The sequence below is a fragment of the Lepidochelys olivacea genome (assembly GCF_965140295.1).
Source record: "Lepidochelys olivacea isolate rLepOli2 genome assembly, chromosome: 28".
Taxonomy (NCBI): domain Eukaryota; kingdom Metazoa; phylum Chordata; order Testudines; family Cheloniidae; genus Lepidochelys; species Lepidochelys olivacea.
In genome coordinates this window covers 1,017,120-1,043,607 of record NC_140438.1, presented here as the reverse complement: position 1 = coordinate 1,043,607, position 26,488 = coordinate 1,017,120, and the positions used below count along the sequence as shown (strand labels likewise).

The 26,488-nt window shown below is 52.5% G+C and overlaps 1 protein-coding gene across 8 annotated transcripts; it reads left to right on the top strand.

Moving 5' to 3' along the window:
- The first annotated feature begins 8 nt into the window (after nt 1-8).
- Nucleotides 9-26,488, top strand: INCA1 (inhibitor of CDK, cyclin A1 interacting protein 1). 8 transcript variants are annotated; one of them, XM_084616321.1, is made up of 8 exons: nt 9-65; nt 955-2,502; nt 5,773-5,912; nt 10,932-11,051; nt 12,951-12,993; nt 20,377-20,585; nt 22,308-22,485; nt 25,299-26,488. In XM_084616321.1, exons 3-8 carry the CDS (start codon nt 5,872-5,874, stop codon nt 25,527-25,529), a joined length of 822 nt encoding a protein of 273 aa, XP_084472447.1. In that variant the 5' UTR covers nt 9-65; nt 955-2,502; nt 5,773-5,871; the 3' UTR covers nt 25,530-26,488. The 8 variants fall into 8 exon arrangements, with proteins under 8 accessions (XP_084472447.1, XP_084472451.1, XP_084472448.1 ...); XM_084616322.1 differs by lacking the exon at nt 9-65 and having other exon boundaries at nt 690-2,250; nt 2,377-2,502; XM_084616325.1 differs by lacking the exon at nt 955-2,502 and having other exon boundaries at nt 46-65.

Below are 26,488 nucleotides of genomic sequence, written 5' to 3'. Positions count from 1 at the left end.
AAAGGCGCCTGGCCCCTCCCTGGGAGCTGGGCGGGGCCTTAAAGGGGCAAGGCGGGGGGCCCTAGGTAGCTCCCGGGGGAGGGGGTTTTGGGGTGCAATGCTGGGGGGAACTTGGGGGGCTTTACAATGCGTGGGGGCTTTGCAATGCCTGGGGGTGAACTTGGGGATCTTTGCAATACCTGGGGGGCTTTACAATGCGTGGGGGCTTTGCAATGCCTGGGGGTGAACCTGGGGGGCTTTGCAATACCTGGGGGGCTTTACAATGCCTGGGGGTGAACTTGGGGGTCTTTGCAATGCCTGGGGGTGGCTTTGCAATGCCTAGGGAGAACCTGGGGGCTTTATAATATGTGGGGGGCTTTGCAATGCCTGGGGGTGAACTTGGGGGGCTTTGCAATACCTGGGGGGCTTTACAATGCGTGGGGGTTTTGCAATGCCTGGGGGTGAACCTGGGGGGCTTTACAATGTGTGGGGGGCTTTGCAATGCCTGGGGTGAACCTGGGAGTTTTTGCAATACCTGGGGGGCTTTACAGTGCGTGGGGGGCTTTGCAATGCCTGGGGGTGAACTCGGGGGGCTTTGCAATGCATGGGGGACTTTGCAATGCCTGGGGGGGGAACCTGGGGTGTGGTGCAATGTTGGGGGGCTGGGTTCAATGCCTGGGGACTGGGTGGGGGGAGGGAGGGACCCTTGCTGAGCAATGCTTGGGGAGAAATCCCTGCAGAGCAGTTGCTGAGTGATGTAGCGGGAGAGCTGTTGGGGGGCCCCCCCTGGGGAGAGCTGTTGGGGGGCCCCCCCTGGGGAGAGCTGTTGGGGGGCCCCCCCTGGGGAGAGCTGTTGGGGGCCCCCCTGGGGAGAACTGGGCTGCTCAGCTGTAGGCTGTCGGGCAGGGGCGCCCCACTGGGCAATGCATTGGGGTGGGGGCCTGCTGTTAACATCCCTGTCCACCCTGTTTCCAGTTCAAAGTGACCCAGCAAACCTTCTGCAAATCTGTACATGCCATGACATACCAGCCATGGGGTCACTTCCCCCCGGGATCGCCCCAGGACTGCCGCGCACGGGGGGCATGTATGGAAAAATCACCACCACCACCACCGAGTGTGACAGACACGGCCGTGGCTGCAGAGAGTCCGAGTCCCTGGCTCGGACAAGGAGGGAAGCTGACCCAGGCTGCCTGAGTCAGCCGAGAGCCTGAACCGCTCGCTTGGAAAGCAGGGGGGGCTGCCCCGTTCCTTGCAACGCACGCTCGTGACGCTGCTTTCGCGGCTCGCCCGAGCCTGGCGGAAAGGAGAGGGAAGCAGCATATTATGGTGAGATCTGCCCCAGTATTAAGTGTGGGGGGCACGTACCCCAAAGAACTAAGTGGGTTGCGGGGGGAAGCCTTTAACAATGAAGGTATCCCAGCTACTGAGCAACCCTCTTCTCTCCCTGCCGCAAGCAACGCTTTGTGCCTCTGGGAGAAATGAGTAAGAAAATCTGTTTGGAGAGGAAGCCGCCTCTTTAGGAGGTTTATGGCTTTTTCCGTGATTCGCATTTTTACCCCCACCCTGCTCCCATCATACTGACCTAGATTTAAAAAAACCATTTTTATGGGGGACAGACCAAAAGCTTTGATCTTCCCACGTTGCTTGTTTCCCTTTCATCCTGGACGACGCCAGCCGCTCTGGGCCGGCCGAAAACGTTCCTGGCGGGGAAAAATACGAGGGAACTCAGGAAAGGATGGCCAAGGGCTCGCGCGAGATAAGGTGTGGGCTGTTGTGTTCGAGAAAACTCTGGCGTTTCCCTAGTGCGCGGGGAAACAGGGAAAACCAGGGCCTGTACCCCGGCGGTGTGTACTTTTGCTTGACTGCAGGTGGCTAGAAGGGGTCAGGATTCACCCACTGTCTTAGTCCCAGTCTCCGCACTCACCGGTTGTCTCTTGTCGGGTTTGTTATTTGCATTGCCATGAGGCCTGCGTGCCCCGCCGGCCGAGATCCCTGCACGGACACAGACCAAGGGATGGCGGCTGGCCCCGAAAAGCTTCCAGTCTGGGTCTAAAACAAGAAACAAGAGCTGGGGGAAGAGAAGCAAAGAACGGAGCAGGGCTGGTCAGCATGTCGAGGGGAGAGTTTACATTACCGGCTCTAAAATCGCCCGCTAACCAAGGCAGCTGTCCCAGTGAAACGCAGGCATGGTCTATACTCGCGGTACCCCGGGGCTCGCAGAGGCCCTCCAGGGGCTCCATCAGCTCCTCTAGATACTTGCCTACCTACCAGGTGAGATAAAAACCAGTAGCAAAGTCAGCAAACTAAACGTCCGTGCAGCCCAGATGAGGACCTCAGCAACTCTCCAGTCGCAGCGGGGCTGGGCCGAGTCTGACTTTCCGTGTCTGATTTTGTAAGCGCGTCGTTTTGACGGAGGGTGGAACGGAGGTGCAGGGACTCGACCAAGGCTGGACGGGGACTCGGTGGTGGAGATGGGAACCCAGCCTGGCCTGCCTGAGCCGCAGGCCTCTGCTTCCTAAAACCGTAAGAGCGGCTTTGGCCTCTGCCTGCCGTAGCCAGAGGTTAGGAGGTGTGGCTGCAGGTGTGAAACTCAGGACTCCTGGGTTCTCTCCCTGGCTCTGGGAGGGGAGGGGGGGTGAGGGGTTAGAGCAGGGGGGGCTGGGAGCCAGGACGCCTGGGTTCTCTCCCCGGCTCTGGGAGGGGAGTAGGGGCTGGGGGGTTAGAGCGGGGGGGCTGGGAGCCAGGACTCCTGGGTTCTCTGCCCCCTCTGGGAGGGGAGTAGGGGCTGGGGGGTTAGAGCGGGGGGGCTGGGAGCCAGGACTCCTGGGTTCTCTCCCCGGCTCTGGGAGGGGAGGGGGGCTGGGGGGTGAGAGCAGGGGGGGGCTGGGAGCCAGGACTCCTGGGTTCTCTCCCCGGCTCTGGGAGGGGAGTAGGGGCTGGGGGGTTAGAGCAGGGGGGCTGGGAGCCAGGACTCCTGGGTTCTCTCCCCGGCTCTGGGAAGGGAGGGGGGCTGGGGGGTGAGAGCAGGGGGGGGCTGGGAGCCAGGACGCCTGGGTTCTCTCCCCGGCTCTGGGAGCGGAGTAGGGGCTGGGGGTTAGAGCCAGGGGAGGAGCCAGCCTACTCTGGGTCCGTGAGCGGACACGCCGGCTGCTTTTCACGGTTTTCACGTGCGAGAGGGGCACGGGCGGGGACCCCGCCACCCCCGGCCCACCACCGCTCCCACCGAGGGGCGGGCTGGGCCAGCCCGATTTGTGGGCGCCGCGGCGGGCTGGCGGGGCGGATCTGAGGCCGTCCGCCGGGCGTCCTTAGGGGGGTGACGTGCGGCCAGGGGGACGCCGGTCGATGTTAGAGATCATGGGGGGGCCCCGGAGCCAGGAGCTGAGGGGTTTCTATGCCCCCGGTCCCGTCCGAGTGCCGGGCAGGCTGGGGGTTTGACCCGCCGGGCTCGAAGGAGCAGCTGCCCGCCTTTCTCCCGCCCCCCAACGGTTTCTCCCGCCCCCCAACGGTTTCTCCAGCCCCCCAACGGCTTTTCCCGCCTTTCTCCAGCCCCCCAACGGCTTTTCCCGCCTTTTTCCAGCCCCTCAACGGTTTCTCCAGCCCCCCAACGGCTTTTCCCGCCTTTTTCCAGCCCCTCAACGGTTTCTCCAGCCCCCCAACGGCTTTTCCCGCCTTTTTCCAGCCCCTCAACGGTTTCTCCAGCCCCCCAACGGCTTTTCCCGCCTTTCTCCAGCCCCCCAACGGCTTTTCCCGCCTTTCTCCAGCCCCTCAACGGTTTCTCCAGCCCCCCAACGGCTTTTCCCGCCTTTCTCCAGCCCCCCAACGGTTTTTCCAGCCCCCCAACGGCTTTTCCCGCCTTTTTCCAGCCCTCAGGCTTGCGTTGTCTGAGGTGAGGGGAAGCCGCCCCGGTGCGAGCGTCCCCCCCACGCCCTGTCCCCATGGCCGTGCGAGGGGGTGGGGAAAAGGGGGCAGTACCCCCCCCACGCCCTGTCCCCATGGCCGTGCGAGGGGGTGGGGAAAAGGGGGCAGTACCCCCCCCACGCCCTGTCCCCATGGCCGTGCGAGGGGGTGGGGAAAAGGGGGCAGTACCCCCTCCACGCCCTGTCCCCATGGCCGTGCGAGGGGGTGGGGAAAAGGGGGCAGTACCCCCTCCACGCCCTGTCCCCATGGCCGTGCGAGGGGGTGGGGAAAAGGGGGCAGTACCCCCCCCACGCCCTGTCCCCATGGCCGTGCGAGGAGGTGGGGAAAAGGGGGCAGTACCCCCCCACACCCTGTCCCCATGGCCGTGCGAGGGAAAAGGGGGCAGTACCCCCCCGCGTCCTGTCCCCATGGCCATGCAAGGGGGTGGGGAAAAGGGGGCAGTACCCCCCCATGTCCCTATGGCCATGCGAGGGGGTGGGGAAAAGGGGGCAGTACCCCCCCGCCATGTCCCCATGGCCGTGCGAGGGAGTGGGGAAAAGGGGGCAGTACCCCCTCCACGCCCTGTCCCCATGGCCGTGCGAGGGGGTGGGGGAAAGGGGGCAGTACCCCCCCACGCCCTGTCCCCATGGCCGTGCGAGGAGGTGGGGAAAAGGGGGCAGTACCCCCCCACACCCTGTCCCCATGGCCGTGCGAGGGAAAAGGGGGCAGTACCCCCCCGCGTCCTGTCCCCATGGCCATGCAAGGGGGTGGGGAAAAGGGGGCAGTACCCCCCCATGTCCCTATGGCCATGCGAGGGGGTGGGGAAAAGGGGGCAGTACCCCCCCGCCATGTCCCCATGGCCGTGCGAGGGAGTGGGGAAAAGGGGGCAGTACCCCCCCGCCATGTCCCCATGGCCGTGCGAGGGGGTGGGGGAAAGGGGGCAGTACCCCCCCGCCATGTCCCCATGGCCATGCGAGGGGGTGGGGAAAAGGGGGCAGTACCCTCCCCCGCCATGTCCCCATGGCCTTGCGAGGGGGTGGGGAAAAGGGGGCAGTACCCTCCCCCGCCATGTCCCCATGGCCTTGTGAGGGGGTGGGGGAAAGTGGGCAGTACCCTCCCCCGCCATGTCCCCATGGCCGTGCGAGGGAGTGGGGAAAAGGGGGCAGTACCCCCCCGCCATGTCCCCATGGCCTTGCGAGGGGGTGGGGGAAAGGGGGCAGTACCCCCCCGCCATGTCCCCATGGCCATGCGAGGGGGTGGGGGAAAGGGGGCAGTACCCCCCCCCGCACCCTCTCCCCATGGCTGTGCGAGGGGGAAAGGGGGTTGCGCCCCCCAGTAACAACCCAGAGCCCTCTCGCCCACCCTCCTTCTGCTCCACAGGCCGGGTCCCCCAATATGGGGAGGGGACTCACAGGAGTGACCCCCGCACCGGTGCCCCAAAGTGTCACGCAGGGGGGATCATCTGGGGGAGATGAGGGAGGCGATATTAATGGGGCGAGGGGTTACCATGGAAGGGGAAGTAATGGGGTGAGGGGTTACTATGGAGGGGGTGTTATGGGGTGAGGGTACCATGGAGGGGGTGTTAATGGGGCGAGGGTTACCATGGAAGGGTTATTAAGGGGGTGAAGGTACCATGGAGGAAGAGACATAAAGGGAACTGGGTGGGGAGAGGAGCCGGGGACGGTCTATGGGGCGGCCCATGGCGGGCAGTGGGTATTCTTTCAGGGGTATATGATAGGCAGGAACACAGACGGGTGAATTATCGGGGTGCCCGTACGCACAGCTGTGATAACCACAAGGGAAGGGTCGGTACGGAGGCACGGCAGGGTGGTACCCGGAGAGCGTGGCCTGCCCTGAGTTACATGTGACCCCATGTTATTGGTTTGCACCCTGCAGGATTAAGGGGAACCCCCCCCCGCAGCACAGTAGCAGAGGGGAGCTCACGACTGGGGAGATCAAGGAAAACCCTGGGGACCATCACAGCAGCAGCCAGGCATGGAGGAGGACACCTGCACGTCCTTCGTCCCATTTGCTAAGTATGTTAATTAATTACTACAAAACAGGTTAAATTCAGAGGGAGTCGTTTGTATAAGGATCCTTTCCGATGGGGTAACCTGCGTTTTTAAGTGAGTTTTGTGTGTTTGCTCTCAGAGTCATGGGATAGATAGGTGGATAGATAGATACATAGAGGGGGTGGATGGGGATAGATAGATTAGATAGAGGGGGTGGATGGGGATAGGTAGATGGATGGGGATGGATAGAGAGAGAGGTAGATGGATGGGGTAGATAAAAGGGGTGGATGGGGATGGCTGACAGATAATGTATGGGATGAATGGATAGCTATAGAGATGGAGAGAGAGAGAAATGTATGGAGAGAAGGAATGGATCAATGGATCAATCAATAGATGTTTTGGGGGATGGGCGGATCGATTGGTAGATGTGTATGGGGACTGATGGATCCATCTGTCTGTCTGTCTCCCCCTCTCTTTCTATCTGTGTCCAGCAGGTCTGTCTATCTAGACAATATGTGTCTGTCTAGTATCTGGGCAGCTGAAGAGGAAGTATTTAAAAAAAAAAAGTTGTTCTAATTTTCACTGGGAAATATTTCCACCAGGTGGCAGAGATGAGTTGAGTCAGGAAAAAAGTTTTGTTTTTGACTGTACGGTGTATTGAAATGCCGTGAAGTCAGCACTAAGAAATCGACCCCTTTCAGCATCACGAATTCCCAGGATTTTACCATGAGTCTCACAATATTTGATATTTTTCTTAAAGCCCCAGTTCCTGGAGTCATGTTATAACATACAAAGCTCAGCTTTTTTTTTTTAAAGATTTTAAGAGAGCTCAATTTCAGGCCCTCGCAGTTGCAGAAAACAGCTGGAAAACGTGAGACCTAAAGGCTCAAAAAAACCCAGGTATCAGCTCAGTCCTAACACTTATTAACAGACTTTTAAAATCTCTGGATTTTTAAGCCAATGTCATAATTTTGGGGGGCCTGACTCCTGACTTTCATTAACATCTTGGGTTAGTGCATCCAGGCACTTTTAAAATGATCTCCATGTAGCTTCCAGTGTAGAGATTCATTCAACCTTTTGGCTAGACCCACAACTTTTCTAAGTACCGGATGTTTGCTGGTCTATAGCTTAGTTGCGAAAGACAGAGCGTATTGTTCTTTGCTGCGGTAGGTAAAAGCATGCAAAGTCTCCGATGGCTTGCTTCTAACTAGATGGGGAAGCGTTAATGCCACGGTACAAGGCACTGGTAAGACCCCCATCAGGAATACTGTGTACAGTGCTGGTCACCCATGTTCAAGAAAGATGAACTCAGACTTGAATAGGTGCGGAGAAGGGTGATCATAGGAATACAGGACTGGAAGTAAGGTGACCAGATGTCCTATTTGGCTCGCCATTCCCCTGAAGGGATGTAAACTCTCCTCTGAGCTAAAACAGAGGTCCCTCCACCTCTGTGAGAACATTGCATATTAAGCCAGGGTTTGGTTAGCAAGAAATGACGCGGAAGCAGGCTGAGATGCCGGTGTTGCTCACAGAAGGTCACTTCAGAGATGGGGGTTTTCAAATCTCATTTCCCTCCCTATGTTTCATTAACAACAACAAAAAACCTTTAGTAAATGTGCTGAATATAAGAGCGGCCAGACTGGGTCAGACCAAAGGTCCATCTAGCCCAGTGTCCTGTCTTCTGACAGTGGCCAATGCCAGGGGCCCCAGAGGGAAGGAACAGAACAGGGAATCATCAAGTGATTCATCCTCCGTTGACCATTCCCAGCTTCTGGCAAACAGAGGCTAGGGACACCATCCCGCCCATCCTGGCTAATAGCCACTGATGGACCTGTCCTCCCTGAACTTATCTAGTTCTTCTTTGAACCCTGTTATAGTTTTGGCCTTCACCACATCTTCTGGCAAGGAGTTCCACCGGTTGACTGCGCGTTGGGTGAAGAAATGTTTGTTTTAAACTGTTTGTTTTAAACCTGTGGCCTATTAATTTCATTGGGTGATCCCTAGTTCTTGTGTTATGAGAAGAAGTCAATAACGCTTCCTTATTTACTTTCTCCACACCCGTCATGATTTTATAGGCCTCTCTCATATCTCCCCTTAGCCGTCTCTTTTCCAAGCTGAAAAGTCCCGGTCATATTAATCTCTCCTCATACGGAAGCCGTTCCAAGCCCCTACTCAGTTCTGTTGCCCTTTTCTGAACCTTTTCCAAGTCCAGTATAAATTACTGAGCCACCAGTTTTATAGGAGGCTCCAGAGTTTGCATGTTAGGCGCTTAGACCCAGCTTGTCTTACTGAACCCTAGGGGTCACCCCCAAATGAGTCCCTCCTGAAACCTGACCCTCTTTCTCCAGCTCTGTTCATCACACTACAGCAAGCGGGACTGTTGTCCCCATCCCCCTCCAGCAATGGAAGGATACTTGTGTGTGTAAGCCATGCAAGGAGACGCTCGTGTAAAGTGTGTGGACTTAATTTGGCAGCTTACAGAATAGTGCGAGCCACCTGCATAACTAGCATTCAAAAACAAGAAGGAACTGGGCAACGTGAGACAGGGTTCACCACTGCCACTGTATAAAAGCTCTCTTTGTTTAATGATTTAACATTATTAAACTTAATGATCCCCTAAATAATACTCCCCTACCGGAAGAGAAGAAATAGCATTACAGGGATACATTTGCCAAGGATTGTTACCTTCTTGGCTTCGTGCCACAGCCGTACCTTTGTACTCAGGGGTGGATGGGTGATATTGTACCTCTGTTTAGCTACAAGTTGGCATTTTACATTTCTTCCTCTGCCTGGCTTAATAACCCACGTGTTTGCTTTTATCCAGCAGTAGAAGGTTCATAGATTCAAAGGCCAGAAGGGAGGGATCATTCAACGCTCTTCTAGTCTGCCCCTCTGTTTAACACAGTGCGCAGAATTCAACCCAGTTCCCTCTGGATTGAGCCCAGTAACTAAAGTGTCTTCCAGAAAGGCTCCAGTCTGGACTGAAAGACATCAAGAGACAGAGAATCCACCACTGCCCTGGGGAGTTTTTTCCAGTGGCTAATCACATTTGTGCCTTGTTTCTAATTTTAATGTGTCTGAATTTAACTCCCAGGCCAGGTCCACTCTCGAAAACTTTTGCTGTCATAGTACAGGTGAAGGTTTTTGCCAGTGTAAGCTGCATGTACCCTAGGCGAGTTTGGCAGTATGGCTACATTGGCAAACCTTTTCTAGTGTAGACAAGAAATGGCTCCCAAGCTGTCGCTTCTCGGTATGCCTTTCTCCGCTCGATTAAAGAAGTTGCAGCTTCTCCTGTGCACATTCATCAGCCTGTAAGAATTTCAAGTTTCAGAGTAACGGCCGTGTTAGTCTGTATTCGCAAAAAGAAAAGGAGGACTTGTGGCACCTTAGAGACTAACCAATTTATTTGAGCATGAGCTTTCGTGAGCTGCAGCTCACTTCATCGGATGCATACTGTGGAAACTGCAGAAGATGGTTTTTATACACACAGACCATGAAAAAATGGGTGTTGATCACTACAAAAGGTTTTCTCTCCCCCCACCCCACTCTCCTGCTGGTAATAGAATTTCAAAGCGCTTTACAAGCATGAGCCAATTAATCCTCACCACTGCACTCTGAGGGAGGTATTTTCACCCCCTGGGGAAACTGAGGCACCACGGTTGCCTCCACGTTTTCAGACATTGACTTGAGACTGCTTGTGTGTTATCCTGTGCCATCTCCTTTCCAGCTGTTCTAATTAGGGATGCGTGCGTTGGCGTTGCCACTCGGGTGGGAAAGAACCTGTGTAGTTAATCACCATCATTATTATCAGCTCAATTATTTCCCCTCTGCGACAATGCCGTGTTTGGCTGTTGGCAAAGACAGACCGATTTCAGGGAATGTCTGGTCTGATTGCCCTCTTTTTCTGTGTCTTCTGTCTGTAAATGGAGGTGGGCCTAACTTGGCATGGGCTGAGGGGTGGATGTGCTTGTTGTAAACTGATTGAGACAAGCCGAGGGCCAAAGAGGAGGAACCAACATGAGGTTAATTTTCTCACCGTGCAGAAGAGGAAGAAACTCCTGTTGCATTAGCTAGAGAGCTGGAACAAAAGCAATCTGCAATGCACCTCTCCTCTCCGTGCTTTATACCTGTAAATAATACTGACTCTCGAATGCCTGGAAACTGGGGTCCCAATTCACCAAGGTCCTTAAGCATATGCGTTATCCATCTGTCTGTCTACCTCATCTCCGTAGACGGATAGATAGGTATGAATGGAGGAGGCTAGTCAGAGGGGTTTGCATGGGGTGGATGGATAGGAATAGATATATAGATGGGGATGGCTCAACGGAGGTTATGGGGATTGATGGATGGATCTATCAATCTAATCAGGCCCTTGATGAGTAACGCAGGTAAGGAGTTATTTTGGATTTCTTTAAATATATTGACAGGTTTCAGAGAAGCAGCCGTGTTAGTCTGTAATCGCAAAAAGAAAAGGAGGACTTGTGGCACCTTAGAGACTAACCAATTTATTTGAGCATAAGCTTTCATGCGCTGCAGCTGCCTTCATCGGATGCGTGGATGCATCTGATGAAGTGAGCTGTAGCTCACGAAAGCTTATGCTCAAATAAATTTTAGTCTCTAAGGTGCCACAAGTCCTCCTTTTCTTTTCAAATATATTGAGAGTTTTTCCTTTAAAATATACTCCCAGTCTCTTCCCCTGTTAGCTTCTATTTTACTGGTTCTCAAATTGCGGCGTGCACACAGTGGGGTTTGGGGTCTGGGTCCTGGCTGCCTCCCTGGCCCCGCACTGCGGGATCCGGGGTTGGGGTTCCTGCCCCACGCCCGGCTCTCTGCTCCTGGCCCCACTCTGTGTTGGCGTCTCTGGGCGGAGTTCACTGGGCATAGGGGTTTGTGGGGCAGGGGTTCGGTGGGGAGCACTGTGGTTCTCAACCACAGGTAACGCTTTGTGGGCCGCATATCTGGCCCACAATGATAAATAGCTTGCGAACCACTGTTCTGTTTAATTCTGCCTGTTTACATGCTTGCTCGCTGGCTCGCTTTCAGGCAGTCCAAGACGGTAAGCAGATATAAACCAGAATCTAACACCATGGAGCTTCCCACCCATCAGCGAGGCCCGGGTTACAACACTGATGAATTCTGGAGCGGGCTCAGCCGGCGGCCAAGGTAGGGAAGGGTGTGCTTCCTACACATCGGACAACATTTTCCATCCCTCCGCTCAGCAGAGTTATATTCTGGTGCTAGCGCGAATCCACACGTATTTGACCCCGTTACATAACCCTTTTCATGCCTGTACCTCGCTATGATACGGCAGCGCCTGGGTGGATTCTAACTATAGCTTCCCGGCTGGGTGGTTTTGAAACGACGCAGCCCTCTTCAATGTAAGCCTCTGGGGGCTCATTTTATAAGCACCATCTCCACCCCGGGGAATGGAGACTGTAGCTGGGAGAGACTGTGCCGGCAAGTGGCTATGCTCAGGCCTGTAGAGAGAAATGTGAGGCCCCATCCCATTTCACTTTATTTACACAGATGATTTTTGGGGAAGTCCCCTGAGCTTGGTTTCCCCGTGTAGTTGTCCCACCTTTTCCCACTGCCATCAACCCAGCCTGGGTTCTGCCCTAGCTGTACCACTGCCCGTGGTAAATGACTACTACTCGCTGTGCCTCAGTTTCCCCTCTCTGCCCTTCTCTGTTGCCCACACAGACTGTAATCTTTCTAGGGCAGGGACTGCCTCTGGCTACATGTATGTACAGCGCCCAGCCCAGTGGGGCCCTGACTTGGGCTGGTGCGTTTCGCTGTTGTTGTATTAGAAACAATGACAAACAGGAAAATGTGTGTCACGGAGTCCCTGGGCGATGCTCTGGAACTGCTCCCCATGAAGCCAGGCAGGACTCTGGGGAAGTCTCCTTTCTGGGAGCAGACTGTCTGCAGGACACACAGCTCACACTGCTTCCACCTCCCTGGGTCTGACCTGGGAGCCTTCAGCCTCCTCTGCACCTCCGTGTGCTTCCCCCAGCGAGTCCGCTCAGGCAGGGTCCTGGGGCAGCCAGAGGGTCCTGCCCCCCAACTTCGCAGTCAGACGGGACTCTCAGCCAGCCAGTAAAACAGAGGTTTATTAGATGACAGGAACTTGGTCTAACACAGAGCTTGTAGATGCAGAGAACAGGACCCCTCAGCCGGGTCCATTTTGGGGGGCAGTGAGCCTGACAACCCCGTCTGCCCTTCACTCTATGTCCCCAGCCAGCCCCAAACTGAATCTCCCTCCAGCCCCTCCTCCTCTGGGCTTTGTCCCTTTCCCGGGCCAGGTGGTCACCGGATTCCTTTGTTCTCCAACCCTTTAGCTCTCACCTCGCAGGGGTGAAGGGCCCAGGCCATCAGTGGCCAGGAAACAGGGTGTCGGCCATTCTCTGTGTCCAGACCCCTGCACACACCTGCCCTCTAGGGCTCTGCAACGATCACACCCCCTTATCCCACCCCCTAGAGACTTAAGAACTGCCTAGGGGAAACTGAGGCAGCCCCACAATATTTGGAGGAAACATTAAGAACAGTCCCACTTCGTCACAATGTGTTATTTATTAGGTGTGTTACAGAAGTGCCGAAGAGCCCAAGCCACGGACAGGTGTGCTGGGTGCTGTACAAACACAGAAGAAAAACACCGTCTCTGCTCCAAACAGCTTTCAATCGCTCCATCCCTTGATTATTGTTCCCTATAAGCCATGTATATTCATGCTTCTCCCGTTTGTTCCCAGGTTCGGTGTCATTAGCATAATGGCCTAGGAGTTATGCAAATTCAATGCAAATTAAGCACCGGGTGGTTTGTTGTTGGTTTTGCAACGTCTGGACACCCCTGAGTTACACAGATGCTGGAATGAATCGCAGTGGGTGTTGGAAAAGCATATGCCAAGATTTGAGTGGCCGCTTTTATCCAAACCCTCCGGTTATGTTTTCTATCATGTGCCAGTGGCTAATGAACGTATTTTCTCTTCGAGTTGCCAACGAACATCTTTTAGGAACCATGAAGAAACAGCTAATGCACAGCTGAAACAACATGTATTTATCTTGCAGCCCGCACTGGATGGAAGAATACAGGGAAGCCTCACCCCTGCTGGTACGTTTTCACACAGGCATGAGGGTGTTTTTAATGATTTGCTCAACTCCGGTGGAACTAACATGCCGTGTAAAAATAGGGACATGCAAATAGAATTGATCCTGATTGGTAAAGCTTTTTGCAAACCTAATTTGCTCACGGCTCCATGGGCTCTGACCCCTTTTGAGTGCAGTAATGGATTACTTACCTGGCTGGAGCACTCCTTAGACACCTGCTTCAATTTGTGATTATTTGCATCATGGTAGCACCTTGGGGCTGCAATTGAAATGAAGGCCCACACAGACCCCAACTGAGATCCGAACTGGGCCAGTGTCTAATCGTGTTTACACTGGTGTCAATCCAGAGCAACCCCTGCTGACTTCAGTGGAGTCACTCTGGATTTACATCCATGGAACTGAGCTCAGAATCTGGCTCATTTTCTCCAAGTTGTGGGAGAACACCCATTGGGGGCACCAGCTCCCTTGATAAAAATGTTTTTACCCTTTCCTGTTTATTGTTACCAGGACGATGAAACAGTCACTGTTCAAAATTTTTGTGGCTAGTTGAAGAGCTATTCCCCACCCATCCCCGCCCCCAGATTCCCTTCTCTTTAAAAATATTACTCATGTTATCATGCATGCCAATTACTGGCCTCCTGCTGCTCTCTGAGCTTGCATAAAATTTATTTCTGGCAGGCATCATTAAAAATAATACCTTATGTACCTGCATAGCTGTCAGTCCCCTGAGAAGTGATGCAGAAGCTAAGGCTGATCTGTGCAACAGACCTTCACTCAGGCTCCCAATTCTTCTCCACTCATTGCTGCTTTCTCTCTCCAGCCCTCCCACCCCCCAAGACGTCCCTTACCCAAACTGTCTTCCCCACAGTCCCACTCATCAGTTGGTGCGATAATCGCGTTAGCACCTACCGGGCCCCCACGATTAACGATGTGAAGTTATACATATGGTAATCGCTTTCTATCATTTGTGTGGGCAAAGATTCCACCATCTCCTCCCTGCTCCCCGCCCCTCCCCCTTTTGCTGAAGATCGTTCGTGTTGTGATGCCGAGCACCTTAAGTGACGGCTTTTTGGATCTCTGGTTTGTGCGTGGCGGAGGAGGCAGAAAAGATTGGCAGAAAAGGTGCCATTCAAAGAGTTTTCTGGAGTTTTTTGGGGTGCATATGGGTATGCTCCAGCCCAGAAGATGATTTTTATCGGTAATACAGTACCAGCTATGGAGCCCCCAACTGAGATCAGGTTCCCGATTGTGCAGGGCGCGGTACAGACCCCTGACTGAGATCCCGGTCCCATTGTGTTGGGCTGTATACAAACACCTAAGAGTTAGACCCTGCCTCAAAAAGTTTACAGTCCAAATGACAGTCGAAGTGACTGATAACCCCTAAACAATGTCTTCAGAGGTAGCCTATGCAGATGATTTCCACCCGTTTTAATGATATGGGAAGAGTCAGTGTTATTCTGTTGCTACGGCCTTGTCTACACTGGCAAGTTCCTGTTTTCTCGGGTGATGCGTGCAGTGGTCTTAGCTCATCTTTCCAGGTGGCCATGCCTGCTCCGCGCACCGGGCGATCCCCAGCTTGGAGCAATGCCGAGCGGCTGGACCTCATCGGCATTTGGGGAGAGGAGGCTGCCCAATCCCAGCTGTGCTCCAGCCGTCAGAATTGTGATATCTGTGGACAGATTTCATGAGGCATGACAGAAAGGGGCCGTGACCAGGACACACGGCAGTGCAGGGTCAAAGTGAAGGAGCTGCGAAACGCCTGCCACAAATGCCTACTGCTGCGCCCATGAGCTGCCGGTTCTACAAAGAGCTGGACGCGATACTCAGTGGGGACCCCACCTCCACTGCGAAGGCCCCTGTGGATACTGCAGTGTCTCGCGTGCCAGTCAAGAGTGGACCGAGCCAGGAGGAGGAAATCTTGGACGAGGATGTGGAGGGGGACCCAGAGGCAGAGGATGACTCGGAGGTCAGGGATGCAGGCAGCCAGGAGCTCGTCTCTACCCCGGAGGAGCCTAGCCAGGCAAAGATGTCGGAGCTTGGTGAAGCGCAAACAGGAGAGGAGGCCCCTGGTAAGTGGATTTGATTTTGGGAATCGCTGAAGCAAGTTGTTGGGTGCAGAAGGGTTGCAGAAAGCAGGTTGTGTCTGTATGACGCACGTACCACCGCGTGCCTAGTCTGAGTGGTGGAACAGGGTGTTGATTGACTCCCTCACTTCACGGGAATCTGCCTCAGCGATCTCCAGGAAACTCTTATGGAGACACTGGGCAATCCGCTGCCGCAGGTTCTTTGTCAGAGCTGCTTTGTTTCTTGCCCCATTAAGAGTAACTTTCCCGGGCCACTCTGCCGTCACCGGGTGGGAGGGTTGGGGGTGGAAACCATTGCTGCACACAGGCGAGCTGCATAAGGGCTAGGGTGGAAGCCTCAGGCTTGGAGAAGACCCTCCCTTGATTCCCTGCTCACCCTCAGCAGTGAGATATCTGCCATAATGAACATAGCCTGTGGAAAATGTGGGGACAGTAATGATTATAAGCGCCCCCCCGGCCCAAGCTGGCTCTTCCGAAAAGTCACATGCCCAGTGTACAGTACAGTCCTGGAACAGTGATTTCCCCTGCCCCTGCGGTTACTCACCATTCTGGGGGTCTCGTGGCTCATGTGTGCTTGCCTGGGGTCAGCCAGTTAGTGACAGGTATGTGAAGAGGGGCTGTGTTTTAAAGCACTGAACCAGTGGTCTGTGTTGCAAACAATACTGCTTCTGTTAAATGTTGCGTTTTGCGTTCACAGAGATGACCTTGGGAGCCCAGCCTCCCTCTTTGTTATCGCCGGCTGAACGGGTGCACAGAATTAGAAAGCGGCCACGAAGAACTAAAGAGGACTTTCTTCATGAAGTCCTGATGTACTCTGCGGCCGAAAAACAGGAATTGAAGGAGTGGCCGGAGAGCAAGAAGAGGGACCGAAAGGAGAACACGGCACACCAGAACGAAGCCACGGAGCGGCTCTTAAAGGTTATGGAGCGCCAAGCAGACATGCTCCAGGAGCTACTAGCTCTGCAAACTGAGCAGCTCCGCACCTGCCCTCCCCTGCAGCCGCTGTCGCAAAATTCCTTCCCATGTGCCCCCCAAACACCGCCAACACACTCTTATCAACCTCCTGGCTGCAGTCTGTACCTGCTGCCGTCCACTCCTGCCCCATCCCAGTCCAGCCCTGCAGACGCCCAGTGCACTCAACACCCGCCTTTCTGTAGTTTGGCCCTGCTGTAGAACAGTATCCTCTGCGTTGTACTCCAAAGGAGAAGGTTGGATATGATACCTGGACATACACAAATCTTTAACCGTCCCGGGACCCCACCTCCTCATGGGACCCTCCCTTCCCCCATCCCCCTTCAGTGCTGATGTGGTGTTGTTTTTTTTTGTTGGTCTCTCTTCTCCGGTTGTTTTTTAATAAAAGGATTGTGTTGGTTTGAAAGCAATCTTTAGTCCATTAATTGAAAGCAACCAGAGCCCTGCAAAGCAACAGGTGATTTTCTTAAACCTTCATATTGCATCGTCTGCACCAATCATAATCCCCTCCTAGCATTACAAGCACTGCACTTCCATGCATATCACAGTGGCTTTCAGCTTCAAATTGTTGCCTCAAAGCATTCTTGATCCTTACAGCCCCACACTGCGCCCCTCTAATAGCCCTGGTCTCTGGCTGTTCAAACTCAGCCTCCAGGCGCTGAGCCTCTGCAGTCCAGCCCTGAGTGAAGCTTTCACCCTTTCCTTCACAAATATTATGGAGCGTACAGCACGTGGCTATAAGCATGGGAATATTGTCGTTGGCCAGGTCCAGCTTCCCATACAGTCATCGCCAGCGAGCTTTTAAACGGCCAAAAGCACACTCAACAGTCATTCTGCATTTGCTCAGCCTGTTGTTGAACTGCTCCTTGCTGCTGTCAAGGCTCCCTGTGTAGGGTTTCATGAGCCACGGCATTAAAGGGTAAGCGGGGTCTCCGAGGATCACAGTGGGCGTTTTGACTTCCCCTACGGTGATCTTCTGGTCTGGGAAGAAAGTTCCAGCTTCCTGAACAGGCCACTGTTCCAAAAGATGCGTGCGTCATGCCCCTTTCTGGACCGGCCTGCATTAATGTCCGTGAAACGCCCACGGTGATCCACAAGTGCCTGGAGAACCATTGAGAAGTACCCCTTGTGATTAATGTACTCGGTGGCTAGGGGGGTCTGGTGCCAGAATTGGAGTGTGCGTGCCATCTATCGCCCCTCCACAGTTAGGGAAGCCCATTTGTGCAAAGCCATCCACAACGTCACGCACATTGCCCAGAGTCACGGTCTTTTGGAGCAGGTTGCGATTAATGGCCCTGCACACTTGCATCAACACAACTCCAACGGTCGACTTTCCCATTCTGAACCGGTTAGCAACCGATCGGTAGCAATCTGGAGTAGCCAGATTCCACAGTGCAATCACGACGCGCTTCTCCAGCACCAGGGCGGCTCTCAGTCTCGTGTCCTTACGCCGCAGGGCTGGGGCGAGCTCATCACACAGTCCCATGAATGTGGTTTTCCTCCTGTGAAAGTTCTGCAGCCACTGGTCGTTATCCCAAACGTGTATCACGATGTGATCCCACCACTCAGTGCTTGTTTCCCAAGCCCAAAAGCGGCGTTCCACTGTGGTCAGCACCTCCGTGAATGCCACAAGCATTCTCCTGTCATAGCTACTATGCGTGGCGAGATCGATGTCGCACTCCTCTTGCCTTTGGAGTTTAAGGAATAACTCCACTGCCACTCGTGACGTGTTGGTCAGAGCGAGCAGCATCCTGGTTAGCAGTGCGGAATCCATTCCTGCAGCCCGACAGAGGCAGCATGAGCAGTACACAAGCCGTTGAAAGATGGCGCCAAACGCGGACGGAAGCACAGGGATTGCTGGGATGCGAAGCCATGCATCACGGGGCATTGGGACAGGACTCAGGATGCCCCGCGACCCCCTCTGCCTTCCCACAACTCTTAGCAGCAGAAGAGGAAGAAAAGGAGGACTTGTGGCACCTTAGAGACTAACCAATTTATTTGAGCATAACCTTTTGTGAGCTACAGTAGACGGTCTATGGGATATCTGCCCAGAGTGCACCTCTCCGGATATCACCGCAAGTGTGAACACCTTATTGCGCAGGCAGCTGACAGTGTGAACACACAACAGCGGTTTCTCTTCAGCACTCTCTGTAACACTGCCAGTGTAGATGTGCCCTAAGAGATCATTCGGGACACACAAAAGGGGGTCTGAGACAGACTGCTACATTTCTTAAAGGACACTGTTTTAATTAATTGTTAACTCCTAAACTAATTAACAGACTTGCCTGAAAATTTTCAATCATTTCACTGCACGCTCGAAGAATAAGGGCTGGAATTTTAGGCAGGACATAACTGTATGTTGCCAATGTAATAAAAAAGGATGGATCCCAACTTTAAGTGCAAAACTCACCTTAATTTTTGTGACATGGTGCCTCTGTAGCAGAGAAGAGAGATAAAAGAAGTGGAATAGAAACAGGCATAAAGCAGGGCACAAAGTGACTGAACCCAGGTCGATGCCTGACCTGGGAAACCGCAGGTGGCTTCATAGCTTCACTGAGTTTAAAGCCAGAAGGGATCAACAGATGAACTAGCCTGACTTCCAGGCCCGGGGATTTCAAGCCCCAAACCAATCTGGATGATTACGAGTCCTTGAGACATTTCCGATGATGGTTAAATCTACCACCCACCTGCAAAGCTGTGAGGAGGTGTACAAGTAAATCTCCCTTAAAAAAACCATTAAAAATGTAAGCTGGGTTTCTCCCCCGCCCTGTCCCCCTTCCCGACTAGCTCTTTTGATTAATTATCTTTGTAGGGCACCCAGTGCCTCTCCAAGTGTTGTTATTGTTCCCCACTTAGCACTGCGAGGGCTGTTAATTAGGAAGGCTCTTGGCTTTGGGGAGTTGATTTTTAGCTCATTACGAGTGAGACTGAGGGTGTAGCTGGTGCTAAGAGCCAATTTGCAACCGGCATGCTTAGTAGGAGAGGCTTGAAAAACCTTGCTGGGAGTCAGGGGCCAAGGTAAAGAGAGAAGAACACGAGCGGCCTGATTCCTGGGGGCAAGGATCGGGTAAATTCCTGTGTCCTACAGTGGGCCCGTACCAGGAAACTCTTGACCAGCAGCAGTCCTTTCTTATGGCTTGGCAGACAGTTGAGAGCACATCTGCTGATCTCAGCTGGGGCAGGATGATTTCAGGTGACTGTGGTGGATTGAAAACTGTGTAAAAATGGACACCTAAGGGGTTGTCTGGTCCTGCTTGCAGGCCAGGGGCCTCTTTAGGGCAGCATGCAATCTGTGTCCTGTGTTGTCATCCGGCCGAGGTGGAGTGAATTGTGCCTCTGACTTAGGGAGCAGCCTGCTTTGTCTCTCGCTGGTTTTGGTTCTGGTGTGGATACCCCTGAGCGATGGAGCGATACCAGTGTAGGTCTGCAGTGTAGACCAGACCTTCCAGCAATTCAGGAAACCCAGCCGGTGCCGTTCATGGAGCACTGGTTGAATACCCTGGCAGACAGATCCTTCATGTGCCAATAAAAGTCCCTCCTCAAAACTCACCTCTTCCATAATAGAACACGGCAGCCCGAAAACACTGCTCCCGATCAGCTGAAAAATGCATGTGTTGTATTATTTGTGTTACATTGCCTCCCACCATGACCTGCTTTTTCATCTCATCCACCTGTGATGTCTTTTAGCTTGGGGGCAGGGACTATATGTCTGTACCGGGCCTAGCACAAGGAGGCTCCCGCCTGGCTGGCTTCTAGGCACTCCCACAACTTAAATTGTTTATTAATAGCTTCAGTTTCTGGGTGGTTCCTGGTTTTAAGGTGTAGGATCCAATGGCAGGTGTTGATTCAGACCACGGTCTCTCTCTCTGTCTCTCTCAGTGGCCAATGCCAGGTGCCCCAGAGGGAATGAACTGAACAGGGAATCATCAAGTGATCCATCTCCTGTCACCCATCCCCAGCTTCTGGCAAACAGAGCCTAGGGACACTTTCCCTGTGGATTCAAAATGGCTCAAAAGAAATAATTTCCCAGACAGTGCATTGCTGGCCTGTGGAACACCCTGCCACTTGAAGTTACCGAGGAAGAGGAGGCAGAAAGGTTCAAAGGAGGGCTGGCCGTTTATATGGGTGAGACTATCCAGAGTTATGATAGCTCATGCTGAGGGATATTAGTCCTTGCGGTTCATTGTTCAAGCCAATCTCTGTTAGAGACCAGTATGAAACCTAATGTAGGGGCAAATTAGCCCATTGCGGGGTTCTTGTACCTTCCTCTGAAAAGAGGATACTGGCGTCTGATCCAGTCCGGCAATTCCTATGTTCTCTTTACCCCTTAGAGGTCTAGCTCAGCCGTCCACAGGCCTGATGCTCAGACAGACGCAGGCTCCTGGCAAGTGCTAGCTGTCCCGCGGGCACTCCCCTCTCCTCGGGAGCTGTGTCGGAGGAGAAGCGGCCGGCTGAAACGAAAGAGACTGGAGAACGGTAGTGTGACTTCGGTCTGTTACCACCTGGAGGATCTGAAGAAAAGGCAAAGCAGCATTGATCAGTATGGAATTGAATTTATTGATCGGTCGGGCGTCTGTGGGAGGGGAATGAGTGGGACTTGTGTTGTTTCTCTATTTCTGCATTGCCCAGTGTCAGTCAATGCAGCGAAACCATTAATGGCATTAAGACGGAGGGCTGTGTACATACCCAGGTAAAGTGATAAAACTCTCAGGCCTTGTCTGGGTTTGTCTAGCTTCACTTTGCAGCATCGAATTTCTGTTTCCCAGGATAGACTGTGATCAAGTCACCCTTGTACCTTCTCTTTCTTAAAGTAAATCGGTTGAGCTCCTGGCGTCTCTCACTATGTTAAACCAATACAACCCCCTGACTAAGTGGCTCTCAATGTTTCCAGACTCCTGTAGCCCTTGCAGGAGTCTGATTTGTCTTGCCTACCCCCCCAAGTTTCACTGCACTTCAAAACGACATGCTTACAAAATCAGACCTAAAAATGCAAGTGTCCCAGCCACACTGTGACTGAAAAACGGCTGACTTCCTCATTTGTACCAGACAATTATAAAACCAATCAACTGGAATATAACGACTGGATGTACATTTCAGTGTGTAGTCTATGGAGCCGTATATACAAGTCATTGTCTGCATGAAATTTTAGTTTGTCCTGACTTCGCTAGTGCTTTTTATGTCACGTCCCCCTGGTTGAGAACCACTGATCTAAGAGACCGAAGTGATGGGGCAGAAAGATTTGGAGGACTGCATCTCTTTCTGTCAGAAATCCCAAACACTCCTTCGTGCCGTTGACAAGGTGCCTTTGTTGCTGTTGATTTCGAGGCTGTCATTTTATCTTTTTTGCTTCTTAACTATTGATTGCTGTGGGTTTTAAATCTTGCAAGCTATGCAGGTTTGGCCAGGTTTGGCATCTGGAGGGGAGGGCTTCAGTTTTCCCTTATAATTCGGGTTGCCAGTTTTGGTTGGAGATTCATCACGTCACATAATCTTTAATTAAAGGTTAATGTTTAATTCCTGGAGACGCTATAATGCGTCAGGAGGTAATGGTGGCGCACTCGCTGCAATATCTGCTAGGGGGCGCTGTGCTGCAGGGGGCGGGGGGCTCAGCAGGGGGCGCTCTGCCCTGGCAGGCAGGGCTGACTGTGATCCCGCCGTGTAGTGCTAGGGGGCGCTCTGCTGTGGGGAATTGTCTTCCCGGATCTTTGCAATAATTAAATAATCCCGGCGGTTTTAAGTCAGGTGTTAATCTCGTTGTCCCAGCCAACTTCCAACCTGAGTAATTAAAGTTACGGGGTGACTTGATTGCAGTCTATACGTACTTACAAGGGGGGAACCAATATTTAAGAGCGGGCTCTTCAATCTAGCCGAGAAAGGTCGAACATGGTCCAATGGCTGGAAGGAGAAGCTAGACTAATTCAGAGTGGAAATAAGGCAGACATTTTTAACAGTGAGTGTAATTAATCATTGGAATCGTTCACCCATCTTTGGGTGGATTCTTCACCACTGTCAATTTTTAAATCAAGATTGGGTGTTTTCTTAACAGGTCTGCTCTCGGGAATGTTTCGGGGCAGGTCTCTGGCCTGGGTTATACAGTGGTCTCCCCCAGCGTAGGAATCTATGAAACGGTCATTGGGGCGGTCAGTTCGTAACTCTGAGGATCTACGGTACCAGGCCCCCAATCTCAGTTCAGGCCTCTCGGTACTCCTGGGGCATATTTGAGTGTTTGCAAACACTGTGCTGTGTGCATGGTGCTTTGCAGGTTGAAGCGGTGGAAATGGGGTGGATATGGATCCCCAGCCAACTCTGAAGGGCTTGAAGGCGCCGCTGTCTCTCTCGCAGAAGAATTGCAAAGCGGAAGGGACCTGCTGAGCCATTTGACAAAACCAAGACCTTCCTGGCTCTGTGGAGAGGAGTCTTTTGTTAGCAGCAGCGGGCAGGTGAGTGGGGTGTGTGGATCACTCACATGGGTGAATGAATGGGCTTAGGGGTTCTTTTTAAACCTCTCTTGTTCACTGTGTGAGGTGCACATTCCGGTTTTTGTTCCGATGGAAAACGGTGGCACTGGAAAGTGTTGTCATGCTCAGAACATAGGGAAAGCGGCTCATTCATGGTCCAGCCAGTCCTATAACCCGTTTTCAATGATGGAACAAGAAACCCCATGGGAACCATATTCCTAACCTCCAATTACTGGGGGATTGACTCATGCCTTAAGGCAGGAGGTGTCATATCCCTTCCAAACCTCTTGCTGAGTTGGAAATCCTGATTAGTCTCACTCTGAATGTTCTCTTTAGCCTCCCGAATCCTGCTAATCATAGAAATGTTGGGCTGGAAGGGACCTGTGCTGAGGCAAGAAGAAGTAAACCTGGACCATTTTGCTGACTGGTGTTTGTCTAACCTGTTCTTAATAACCTCCAGGGATGGGGATTCCACAACCCCCCTAGGTAACCCGTTCCTGTGCTTAACTGTCCTTAGAGTCAGAATGTGCTTCCGAATATCTAATCTAAATCTCCTTTGCTGAAAACTAGGCCACATCCTTCTTGTCCTGTCCTCCGTGGATATAGAGAACAATTGATCACTATCCCTCTTTATAACATATTTGAAGATTATTATCTGGTCCCCCCTCAGCCTAAAGGTGCCCCGTTTTTTGAACTTTTCCTCCTAGGTCAGGTTTTCTAAAACTTTGATCATTTTTGTGGCTCTCCTCTGGGGTCTCTCCAATTTGTCCACGTTTTTCTTAAAGTGTTATGCTCAAAACTGGACAGAGTACTCCACCTGAGGCCTCACCAATGCCAAATAAACCAAAACAATTACCTCTGTGTCTAACATACACTCCTGTCCTCAATGAGATATTGTGGCAGTGAGTTACATGGGCTAATTGTGCCTTGTGTGGACAAGTTTTTCCTCTGAGCGGTTTTTAATTTGCTGCCTTCCAGTTGAATTGAATACCCCTCTTGTTCTTGTGTTATGGATAAATGAATGGAAGGGTTCAACCCTACTTCCCTTTTATCATTTCATATAACTTTATTACCTCTAGTGCGGGGTGGGAAATGATTTTCCCATCCTGTGAGAATCTCTGAGATTTTGTAAATTTTCCCTGTCCCAAGTCAGGAGGAAAAGTCAAAATGTTTGCAAATGGAACATCTTGCGGGGGGGAATCAGTTTGGATCGGTTCAATCGAAATCTGTCCTTTCAATCATTCTGAAATTTTTCATTTTGATTTTCACTTTTTTTTTTAACATTTTTTAAATGACAAACTCACGTCAATTTCAAAATAAAAAGTAATTTCACACCTTCATTTTTAAAATGTCAAAACAGCCGGTTTTCACAATTTAAATGCTGTCCCCCCAGTTTTTTTCAAAGCAGGAATATTTGTTTAAATTAGCCCTGGCCTGCAAAAAGTTTCAATTCTGATGAACTGGCATTTTCCAGCCCCCCCCCCCCAAAATTTTTTTTGAATCAACCAGCTGTAATCATGTCCCTTTGTATTCCTCTCAAGCAGTTTTATAAACACAGCCCTCTCTCTTCTCTGTGGATGACTTCACCTGCTCTCAAGGTGACACCCCTTAGATCTGCAGGGCCAGTGCAGCTAGGAAAGAGCAAGCCGCATCCCTTTCTGCCTCTGACATCTCCGACCAAACTGTCTGCTCGGACCCACTTGGCAAATCTTCATCCTGATGACGTCAGAGGCAGAACAAACCTAGCTGGGTTTTCACTTCCCAGGCAACGGTTGGTGATTAAAACAACGAGGAGTCCGGTGGCCCCTTAAAGAGTAACAGATTGATTTGGGCATAAGCTTTCGTGGGTAAAAAACCCACTTCTTCAGATGCATGGAGTGAAAATTACAGCTGCAGGCATTATTACGCATGAAGAGAAGGGAGTTACCTTACAAGTGGAGAACCAGTGTTGACAGGGCCAGTTCAGCCAGGGTCGATGTAGTCCACGCCCAATCACTGTAATAAATGTAGTCCACTCCCAATAACACACACAGAGGAATCATGGGGCTTTTCATTCCTTAGGTGGACTACATTTATTACAGTGATTGGGCGTGGACTACATCCACCCTGGCTGAATTGGCCCTGTCAACACTGGTTCTCCACATGTAAGGTAACTCCCTTCTCTTCATGCGTAATAATGCCTGCAGCTGTAATTTTCACTCCATGCATCTGAAGAAGTGGGTTTTTTACCCACGAAAGCTTATGCCCAAATCAATCTGTTACTCTTTAAGGGGCCACCGGACTCCTCATTGTTTTTGTGGATACAGACTAACACGGCTACCCCCTGATATCTGGTGATTAAAGGAATTGTTAAGACCTTGACTCATAGAACGAGGACATTTTCTCTGGAAATCGGGTCCTGGTGCAGAAGTAAACGGGAGGGCGGTCTTCATACTGCCTCAGCATGGCAGGGGGATGGATTAGATGACCTCCTGAGGTCTCTTCCAGTCCTACATTTCTATGATTTTTGTGGACTGGGCCCTAACGTGTACAGCGGCCCTTGGGGTAAGGCCGGCTTTGTAATCATTGGAAGTCCTGGAGAAGATGCACAGTAAGGCTCTGGGTGTGTGGAAAGGGGCAGTGAACCAGCAGCTGAGTGCCGCCCCAAGGAGGGTTGCAATTCAGCGGGACGCTGTCCGTTTACCCTCCAAGGAGAGTCCGGTGTGATGGATAAGGTACAGGACTCGGGCGTAGGACACCTGGGCTAGGAACTATTATGCCGGTAACCCTTTCTATTTCCATTCCTTTGCCCTCAGAGGAGCCACGGCCACAGCAAGGGACCCCCGAGGAAAGCCGGGTGGTCTCCTCCCTCGTGGCCATGGGAGACCGACCCCAGCTGCTGGTCAGGTGCAGGCCTGAGGAAGCCTTCTGGGGCTTTGGGCACCAGCCAGAAGAGTGATCCTGAAGTGCTCGGCATTAGCGTGGGGGATGGAGGGGACTATCACCCACGCACGGTTGCAGCAGGCCTTCTATTGAAAGTGGATTAACTCTCCTCTCCTGACATCGGGTGACGGGAAAGCGAACTCCCCGAGAGCCTGCTCGGTTCCTGGTTATTGACTGTTTCGTGCCTTGGGTTTTGGGTGTTGTTTTTTTTTTTTTGGCAAGGAAAGCAACCGATTCCTTCTTTGACGCTCTCTGTGGGCTTTCGGGACACGGCTCCGCAGCCAGAAAGACACCGGCAGAGACTTCAGGATTGTTTCCATAGTGATTCAGTGAGTAGAAGAGGAGGCTGCCTGTATTCCCCCGCACCCCGCTCCTACATATCGGAGGGGTGTTTTAGTTATCGAACGCTTAGAGCGCAAACCAACCCAGGGAACCGTGTCCAAGGAATCTACTGCCTTCAGCTCCTGGACATGATGAGCCACCCTGACACGCGCTGAAACAGCCTCAAAACCATGTCCCCTGGCCACCCTCCCACCAAAAAATACTCAGATAAGCCTCCAGCCTGGGACCTTGTCAAAACCTGAGCTGAAGTTTGGATCCGTCTCTGCCTGGGTGGAAGGCTGTGGGACCCTACCCTCCTGGGAGACAGCTTGCGCTCCCCTCTTCCTGCGGGAAGGGCAAAAGCCATGGGTGGCCCGGTCCCGGGACACTTGAATATGCTTCTCTTCTCCCCAGCAAGAGCCGTCCAGGTGAGGTAAGTGTGAAGAGGGGCACCAAGGGGAGAGGCGATACTGCTGGCTTTCCCCAAAACTTGGTGTCAGGGAGAGTGGGGTGTGAACCCAGACCAGTTCTGCTCTGGCCAGTTCCCCTGTCCCTAGTTTCGGGGTAATCACCCTTCAGGAAATACCTTGGGCCGAACGCCTGACCCTCCAGCACTCTTTGGAAAACCCAAGCCCCCCCTCCTGGCTCATTTCGGAAGGCCAACATGAATGAAAACAGCGAGGGTGAAATTCAATCGGGGCCAGTGAATTTCCCTGAGAGAACAATCAGGGTTCTTACCCTC